Raw genomic sequence first — 10,112 nt, 5'->3', positions numbered from 1 at the left:
TAGCTAGAGATGAAATGTGAAGTTTCTTGTTTAGATCATGAGTAAAGGACAGACTGAGGATGTTCAGTGTAGAAGGGGACAGTTCAGTGTCATTGGAGAATAGTGGATAGTTGTCTGGAAGGTTGTGTCTAGTTGTTAGATGGAGGAATTGAGTTTTGAGGCACTGAACAATACTAAGTTTGCTCTGCCCCAGTCAGAAATTTTAGAGAGATCATAAGTCAGGCGTTCTGTGGCTTCCCTGCGTGAACTGTTTACTTCCTGAAGGGTTGGACGTCGACGAAAAAACATGGAAAAGTGAAGAGTGGTATTATCAGCGTAGGAGTGGATAGGACAAGAAGTTTGGTTTAGATCATTAATGAAGAGAGTGGGTGACAGGACAGAACCCTGAGGAACACCACTGTTAACAGATTTAGGAGAACACTGACGGTCTACCACATCAGCAATAGAACGGTCAGAAAGGAAACTTGAGATGAAGTTACAAAGAGAAAGATAGAAACCGTAGGAGGGTATTTTGGAAATCAAAGCTTTGTGCCAAACTCTATCAAAAGCTTTTGATGTGTGTAAGACAACAGCGAAAAATCTCTAAAAGAGGATGACCAAGACTCGGTAAGGAAAGCCAGAAGATCACCAGTAGAATGGCCTTGACAGAACCCATACTAGCGATCAGATAGATGTTAAGAATATTCCTGTTGAAAATAAATTTAAAAACTTTAGATAGTTTTAGTGAGGAAAAGAAGATGAGGTTTAGTAAAGGAGAGGTTTTGTTCTACAGATTGAAAGACCGCGAATGTTGCAGAAGTTAATGAAAAAGTTGATGGGGTGCCAAGACACTTAGGGCCGATACCAGAAGAGCAGTCTGACTTTGGGACATTTATGATCCCCTCCCCAGATGGGGACTCTGAGGCTGGTGTAGGAGTCGCCAAGATAATTTTGAATTTTGAGTGAAGGGTGTGTGTGTGTGTAATTAGGTGCTTGTAGTTTTGTGTGAAGGAAGAAAGTTGTCTTTAGAGGGCAGGCTGTGACTGCCCCCTTGTGTTGTGAGACACTAAGGGAAGTAATTATCGTTTCGGCAAGTGTCTACTGCCTCACACAAAAGAATTTTGATACTGACCATGTAATTATTTCCTTCCTTGTGTGTGTGTGTGTGTGTGTGTGTAGGAGAAGACGCGTGGCCCAACTGACGGCGTTACTGGCGATGGAATGGATGGTGTTGGCCAGCAGCCTTTTCCTGCACCACCAGGTCGGCCGATATCTCTTCTGCGCCGCCTCCCTCATGCAGGTAGTCGTGGGTCCATCTTCAGCATGGACTTGTGTCTGAGTCCCGTATTATGGAAACCTCTGTGATTGCAGGATTACTTTCAAAGAGCTACAGAGATAATTAGTCAGGTTCTGATGAATTTTTAACAAATGATTTAGAAGCTTGTTAATAAACGCCATTGAAAAAAAGAATCCACAAGAGGGTGTTTAAAATAGTTGGGTCCTTCGTCCCTTCCTAACCTAACCTTACCTAAGCTAGCACTGCCTGACACTGAGCTGTAGGGCGGTACGTGACTCCTCGAGTTCTAGTAATCTCCGGTCCGTCATTTTTTTTTTTTTTCTTACTGCTGTTAGATCATAGATTTTAGAGTTTACGTGTGTATATATCATTATGCTATTCTTTTTGGAGCTTGCACGTATGCCATGTTAAGTGTTGTCTGTGGTTAATAAGCTAACAAACTGAGTAACTTAATAAACTCGTTAACTAAATTACCTAACCAGCTAATTATATTACTAAATCAATCAGCTAGTAAATAAACTAACAAACTAGCACACTTTATCAACTACCTAATTAATGACTAACTTGCCAACTTAACCTAATTAACTCATTAATAAATAACTGATCTGAAAACTCACCAACGAAGTTAACAACTAATTAACAAACAAACTAATCAACTATACCTAACTGTCACTATGATTTTCTTTATCATCCTCACCTGACTTTTTCCTACTCCTGTCTCGTTCATTGTTTGTATCGTCAGTTAGTTTGATCGCTTGTCTGTCCGTCTCTATTAGTGTCTGGCCCGCCTGTGTCCTTTTTTTATCTAATGAATGAATGAATTTATTTATTAATTTATTTATTATTTATTTATTTTGTTTTTTACTTTATTTATTTATTTATTTTTTTATTGTTGCTCCTTTGTTCTCCCCCTCTACTTCTACTGCACGCAGGTACACACACACACACACACACACACACACACACACACACACACACACACACATACACCACAAAGAAAACGTTCGGTTATTTTCATTTCGTTATAAGATTTAAACCAGACTTTACTGCAGACTCGCTGTATTTGTCTAAAACTTCCTCAGTCTTGCGTCATTTTGAGTTGTCTTCCTTACCATTTCAGGTGGCGGTACATCAAGTATGTGTTATATTCCTTACAGGTGTCTGACATCTGACAGTCTTGCTAAGTAAAGTCAAGGCTCTAAAATCTAAAGTTTTTGTTACAGTGAAGGTTAATATTTCCTTCCCTGTGTGGCAGAGCGCGGTGAGTCTAGTGCTGTACTGGGGCGGCAGCGGGGCGCCGTGCTGGTGCTTGCCTCATCACCCGCTCTTCTCCACCCCGGGCCCTGCCGCCTCCCACAACGGTGAGTCACGGCACCCCTGTGAATGTGATGACCTTAGATTCATGAAGGCTGGATAACAAATGTACTGAATTTCACCTGATGTGTATGGAGGTGGCTTTTCCTCGTGAGCTGGGGAGTACGTGTGAGCGAAGATGGTGTATTGTTACTCTTGCCTGTGTTTGGTGCAGAAGGCGTGGGCGGCGAGGAGGGAGGCTGTATGAGCGGGCTGATGGCGTGCAGACTGCCGTCTTCCAAGACCGGCAAGAGAGACGATGCCACGAAAGACTACAACTCTGAGTTTCGTGGCCGCGGAGGGTCGTTGTGGTCCCAGACGACAAGCACAGTGGTGCCCCTAGATCCCGCCGACCTGCTGCCAGCCTCCACGGACCCCATTCTTCAAGCGCGCCGAGACCTGCCGCTGTACGCCCGCTGCGGCAGCAATGCTCCCGCCGGTGCTCGGAGGCCCAGAAACCTCTTTCTCAGAGGCACCAACTTCCTGTGCGGCGAGAGGGTGACGAGCCCTCAGGACCACAGCTCAGCAGGCACGCCCCTCGACGCAGACCTGAGGGCAGCGGGGAGGCCGCGGGAGCTGTCGTTCAGCCTCCATCAGGCCGTCATCCATGAAGCGTCGCCCGCTGCTCGCGGTTCTCGCTCCAGGCATTCAAAGGACAAATACCTGGACATGTCCGTTCAAGAGTCGGCTTGGCTCTCGCCGTCAAGCGGGCCTGCCAGGGAGTATGTGAACTTGGAGCCCAGAGTCTCTGTTCAGGTAAGTGACGCGCAGTCGCTGAGTGACAAGGAAGAAGAGGGGAGTGGATATTTACCCATGGGAGGGGAATGGAAAGGCAAGGAGGAGGAAGGAGGGACGAGCACACCCGCCATCAGTGTGGGGCTGGCGGGGTGCGAGGTCAAGGCCAAGGGGCCAACGGAGGGTGCCACGCAGGTTACGCCGTCACCTCCAGGCATCAGCTCCCAGCCTGTGGTCGCCCCAGACGATGACGTCCCATTGTATGATTCCAGCAGTCACCTAGAAACCTCTGGAGACGCAGCGGGCAGCACAACACAGTCACCGCACGACGGAAGCAGGAGAGCGAGACGTGAGGAAACAGATGACGCAGACACGCCACCATGCTGCCCCGAGACTCCACCGAGGGGTAAGAATCGTGAACCCCCAGAGTGATGCTGTGATTCATTTCATTTCTTGTTCCTCTGTACCGCCAACACTTCCCCTGTGTCTCTCGTACACCATTCATGTGTCATAAAAACTTCCCTTTCTCGCATCCACAACTGTTGTCCCCATGTTCGAATGTTACATTTCTCCTACTTAGAAACATTGATTATCCTTCCACTACATGTTCGGTCTTCACCCATAAGTGATCAGAAATCCTCAGAAGAATCAGAAGAGAGGGAGGAGAATGAGGGACACGTTCATGAGCTGCAATAACAATGTAGACTCTCAAGAGTTTACATTGGTGACATAAGGATCTTGATGCTGCTGTGTGGAAGGACGACGTCAACAAGCTTAACCATGCGCGCTTGGGTCACGATGCGGCAGGAAGCTACTATTTTTTTTTCCCCATCACATATTTTGCAAGTGAGTGGAATGGACGGACGTATCGCTCGCTGTATTGCAGTCAATCAGCGGATGTGTCGAGGGAGCAAATGCTGACGGTGTTTGGCCTTCCCCCTGCTCCTCTCACCCCCCCCCTGACCACACCACCACGCACCAGTGCCACCTCGGGAACCATGCGTATGCTCGCCACTAACCAGCTCCGACCCTCACCCTGGTGTTTTGATCAAACACCCACATCAAACAGTCTGGCGTGTGAAGGTCAACACTGGGAAACGAGCACTAACTACCTCGTGATGGCAGCGCGTGTATCCAACCTCTACTTGAACCTTACCCTGGCGCCTGGGTGTAGGTCGTACGTGTTACCGTTTAGGACGCCGCCAGTAAATACCCCGGCTGCGCGACACTGCATGCTGACTACTGATATCACTCCAGCATGGCTCACGAACGATATTTTTCGGAAGGTTCTCAGCGCATGGCAGCGATGAGACGTCCTTGGTGAGGCATTGACCTGACGCTCCAAGGCGTGCCGATTGAACCAAGCTGCCTGTCGCCCCTGACTAGGCGTCGCTCTCAGTAAAAAGAGAAGCACATTAACTTGTGCCAGTGTATGGGTACGTCATGTCAAGGGCATCAGTTGTTTAGCACGTCTCACACACCTCCACTGTGTTTTGCGTGTTCACTCAGTCTTAAGTTCTCTGGTTTAATAATAGTTTGTTAGTTGGTAAGTTTTGTAGCGAAACTGTCAGCTCATCAGGATACTTGAGATGGAAGGAATACGCTCCACTCGGTGGAAAGTGAATTCAACGTTATTCTACCTCTCATCGTTCGTAAGGGTGGAACAAGCTTACCAACAAGGGTGAAAGACAGAATAATGTTTGTTCTACTTCTGATCATCGTACGTAAAGATAAAAAGTTCAGCAAAGAGTAGTGTCTATAAACTTACTGCCAATCGTTTCAGCATACCAAAGCCAAAAACTAAGCGTTAAATTAGGTAATGAAAATGCCTGTGTAAAGACAGGTAGAAAAGAAAGAAAAGTATCGTAATAACTTGTGTACCTATAATTCTATTTACGTTTCGCATGTGACGGTAATGGCTTAGGAGTTAATGGACGGTTTTCAGGGAGTTACTTATGAAGGAAAGGTATCCTCGCTTCATGAAAGCTAGAAAACTAAGGCGCTTGTCCCAGTTTGTATTCTTTGTAATGCGTTGTCTGTAATGGTTTGTAAGTTAAATGGTGGACGGTTTTCAGGGTATTACTTGTAAATTTAACCTCAATCCACCAAAGCCACAAACCTATGATGCTTGTTCCAGCTTGTATTCCTTGTATGTATTGCCTGTACTAGTAGTGATTGGTAAGAAAAGTAACGAACTGTTTTCTCAGGGCATTGGTTTGGGCAGTGAAAGATGAGATAGATGTATATATGGATAGATAAGGAGAAAAATTTTACTGTCTTGTCCTCCCCAATATCAAATTCCAAGATCTGCACTTATTCAGTTTTCTAGCCTGTAATGTTTGTGCTGGTAGGGAGTTGTACAGTATTTTATGAAGTGTTTTTTTCTTTTTCCTTTTTTTTTTTTTTCAGGGAAAGAGTTTTGGAAATAGGACATGTGTATTGTGCTGCGTGTGTGTGTGTGTGTGTGTGTGCGTGTGTGTGTGTGAATTTGGTGTTGTATCAATGGAAGGAAGAATAATTTAAAGCAAGTTGAATTGTTGAGAAAACTGTTGAAAGAAAAAAAAATTGTATGGGATGTTATTACTGTAGTGTAATAAACAGTGTTTCTTTGGGAATTACCCTTTGCTGTGTGATTGTTGTACTTCTCCCGTTAAGGCGCCATCGAATATATGAATTGATTCTTTCACTGTGTCGCCATATATACAGCATTTCCAACACCCCAAGAAATTTACTTCAGCATCCCAGGTTAAACACTGTCCTTAAAGAAAATCACCTCATTCCTTCATGATATCCATATTCTCCATCAAAGTCACCCTCCCACTCCCCCTTTTCCTCTTAACTTATTCCACCCTCCTATTTTTTTTTTTTTACTTCCTTTTTTTTCTCCTTTTTGTTCATTTGCTGCTTACTTTACCCTTACTTTACCTTACACACTCCCCGCGTAACAGTGCCATTCGATCTCTGATATCTGGCACTTCTTTTGACTCCCTCGCTCCCCCACTAAGTGACGGCACTCTGTCACGTAGCCTGCCCAGAAGCATCTAATCAAGTTTATGCTCGCCCACCTGCTGAGGTAAGAAAAACCGCTACACAGGCTGATTATGTGATAGGAAAAATAACCGTGCATGCATAACATAACCGTGCATGCATAACATGTGATAGAAAACGGCGTAGGTGGACGATTTTCACAGCTGTCAGGCGCTTCTACTCATTTAGATTATTATTATTATTATTATTAGTAGTAGTAGTAGTAGTAGTAAAAGCAGTGATTTTTTTTTTTATTATTTTTGGGGTAGGGGAACTAAGTGTGAATGTGTAAGTGTGTGGTAATTTGTCTGGATTACTGGTTTGGTATATTTTATTTATTTTTTCTTCTTAAAGCAAAGGGGGACAGACTTTTAATCATGTATTATGAGAAACGGGATTGAAGCTGTTAAATTTGCGTTCTTTAGAGAGACGTAGGTTAAGAGGGGACCTGATAGAAGTCTAAGTGGTATAAAGGTTATAACAAGGTGGACATAAGCAAAATTCTTAGGATCAGTAACCAGGATAGTACAAGAAATAACGGTTTCAAGCTTGAGAAGTTTAGGTTTAAAAAAATAGATGGGAAGAAACTGGTTCTCAAATAGAGTGGTAGATGAATGGAACGGACTCCGTAATCAAGTTTAGTGGTAAGTCATTAGGGAGCTTCAAGAGAAGATTAGACGGATTTATGGAAGGGGATGATAGGTGGAAAAAGGTAAGTATGATTCATACAGGGACTGCCACGTGTAGACCTGATGGCTTCTTGCAGTTTCCCTTATTTCTTATGTTCTTATGAGAGAGGGAGCAGACAGCAAAGCCAGGTGGCTAGATAAATGTAGAGCATCACGTCAACCATACTGTAGCATTTTCTTTTAAATTATTAATGACTTGCGGCATAGATGTCTCGCGCTGCTGCTTCCCACTGACTATATCACTAATTAATATTAATTTTAATATTAGAGAGGTTATTGTAAAAAAAATTGTGCCAAGGAGGCTGGGCAAGGGGCAATGAAAATAATAATGAGAATAATAGGTTAAAAGAAAAAGTGAATATGAACAAAAAAACAAAACAAAAAAGCCCACTCAATTTGCTGCTCTCAAAAGTCAAAGTAGAAAAAAATACCGGAGATTTTTTGATATCCTCTTTTGAAACCATTTAGATAGTAGTAAGGAGAAAAATAGGAACGGGCATAGTTGACCAGTGATAGGAATGAATGAGTGCAGACAGTGGTCAACTCTTGCATTACTCGTGATTTTGAGACGCCGTGTGGGGCTACGTTCGATTTTCATTCTTATACATTTTCCTGCTTCGTGGCTCTCCTTTCCTCTCTTCCTTGCTACTGCTGTTTTCCTTTGTCGTATCCATTCACCACCCCGTCCTCTCCCACTCCCCACCGTGCGTCATTCTCCTTTCTTTACGGAATAACAACACTTCCCACATTTCCACAAACTCTACACGTGACACTTTTTTTCATCTAATCCCACTAACATTTTTAACAAAGTATTTAGTTATTTTATATCACCTAAGTTACTGAAGGCATGTATCAGACAAAAAATTAACACCTCTCCCATGTGACATTCAGTTTATACCGCAATGCAAGGTTAAGTTCGATTACGTAGCTTTGGATCACAACAATGTCAGGACCTCTCCCACGACTCTCACTAATCATCCGCTCTCATTGACTGTCACTCCCCATAACGGAGACTTGCAAGCTGCGTGATGGAACAATCAGTGTGAGGAGCAGGGGGCGGCTGAGGCAGCAGACTCCCCACGCCGCCACAGCATCACCGCCGCCGCCGTTGCCTGAGGTCGCGGGGGTCATCAGTGAGTCAACCTTCGCAACCTGATGCATCGGAAACAAATCAAAGTAAACTTTCCACTCCCTCGCTGGCGTGATGCAGAGAGGTGCGACCGGCAGCCGACGAGGACTAGAGGACCAGACTACAACTACTACTGTTACTACTACTACTACTACTACTACTACTGCTGCTGCTGCTGCTGCTGCTACTACTAGTACTACTACTACTACTACTACTACTACTACTACTACTATTACTACTATTATTACTACTACTACTACTGCTGCTGCTGCTGCTGCTGCTGCTGCTGCTGCTGCTGCTACTACTACTACTACTACTACTACTACTACTACTACTACTACTACTACTACTACTACTACTACTACTACTACTATTACAGCTGTCAGTCACTACCGTTACTATTGCATCTGCCATCACTGTCAGTTTCCTACCACTACCACCACTAATACTACTGCCATTTGCCACCAGTAATGGTGTGGTGTCATACATACGCAGTTGGAAATGGCGTCGGTAAAGATTATGGAATGTAATACACACCTTGTTTTTACTGGATCATCGGTGAGTGCTTGACTGACTGACTGAGTGAGTGAGTGAGTGAGTGAATAAGAGCGACGCAACAACGGAGTCACCGGTAGAGGTCAACCCTCACAGCTATTGAGGGTTGTTTCACATGCCTGTAAAAAAAAAATAAATAAATAAATAATAAAAAAAATATATATATATATATATATATATATATATATATATATATATATATATATATATATATATATATATATATATATATATATATATATATATATATATATATATATATATATATATATATATATATATCTGATTACTTTCATTAGTTATATTCGTTTAAAACTCGAAAAGAAATCATTCTACAATGGAGCAAGTGAGGGAATAGGTGAACAAAACACATAATACACTGAAAGAATTATGTATTCACATGTATGTTGACGAATTCACCGGCAGTTTTTTTTTTTTTTTTTTAAGGATGAGAGAAAGGTTCTATAATTCATGAATATCTGCATTACTTTCCTGGAAACAAATATGTCATGGGGAAAGTGGAGATGATGTATTCTGAACATTACAGAATTAACACACAATTACATCTTTGGTACTAACTCTTAACACACATCATATATACGCATTTTCATTAAATATTGTGCCCGGCATTACTTGAATATTGAGTGTGGGCTGTTAAGCTACTGTTTGTGGCTCTTCTCCCTCGCATGAACTAAGCTACGTACGTAAACCAGCTGCAGGACATCAGCTGGAGCGAAAGGCGTGGAGGAGCTGAGGTGTGCTAAGTCCACTGATTGGTATCATGGCTGGGTGTGGAAATGAGTGCAGGTGTTTGTTTTGATCTCCAGGAATTAGTGGTTCAATAACAAGCTTGTCTCGAGCATTTGCTGTTTCGAGGCCCTTACGAATCTTTCATAGTTTACAGAATCTTCTTTCTCTTATTGATCTTTTTATCTCTTCTTTTCTTTTCTTCCTTCCTTTCTTTCTTTATTATTTATCTCTTCATTCACTTATCCCATGTTGTACCATACATGCTAAATGTTTGGAATGAATGAATGAATGAATGACTGTGTGTGTGTGTGTGTGTGTGTGTGTGTGTGTGTGTGTAGAATAATGTTTACAATAAGAAATGAGACAGACTATTAAGAAAAATCCTAATAAATATTTTCCTATATCAGCTACAAAGAAAAAATGTAATTATTTATAGATAACGTAAAATAAACAGATAATACGGAAAACCCAACGAGGAAAAACTTGGTTTTTGGTATTATTTAATGGATTAGAAGGCAAGAGAAATATTTTATTCATCGGTATTGGAGGGTGAGTGTAAACACACCTACTACGCCACTATTGAAAAAAAAAAAAAAAA

At 42.6% G+C, this 10,112-nt stretch overlaps 1 protein-coding gene across 1 annotated transcript in view; it reads left to right on the top strand.

The window, feature by feature from the left end:
• The window catches only part of LOC135093192 (uncharacterized), a 21,958-nt gene extending 18,107 nt beyond the window's left edge, over positions 1-3,851 (top strand). The window contains exons 20-22 of the mRNA XM_063992167.1: positions 1,159-1,279; positions 2,532-2,637; positions 2,805-3,851. Of these exons, the coding sequence (XP_063848237.1) occupies positions 1,159-1,279; positions 2,532-2,637; positions 2,805-3,796 (1,219 nt within the window). The 3' untranslated portion in view covers positions 3,797-3,851. The remainder of the gene's footprint in view (positions 1-1,158; positions 1,280-2,531; positions 2,638-2,804) is intronic.
• Positions 3,852-10,112: the final 6,261 nt, after the last annotated feature.

This window comes from Scylla paramamosain, chromosome 42 (assembly GCF_035594125.1).
Source record: "Scylla paramamosain isolate STU-SP2022 chromosome 42, ASM3559412v1, whole genome shotgun sequence".
In the NCBI taxonomy this organism is placed as follows: domain Eukaryota; kingdom Metazoa; phylum Arthropoda; class Malacostraca; order Decapoda; family Portunidae; genus Scylla; species Scylla paramamosain.
This window is presented reverse-complemented; position numbering and strand designations above follow the sequence as displayed.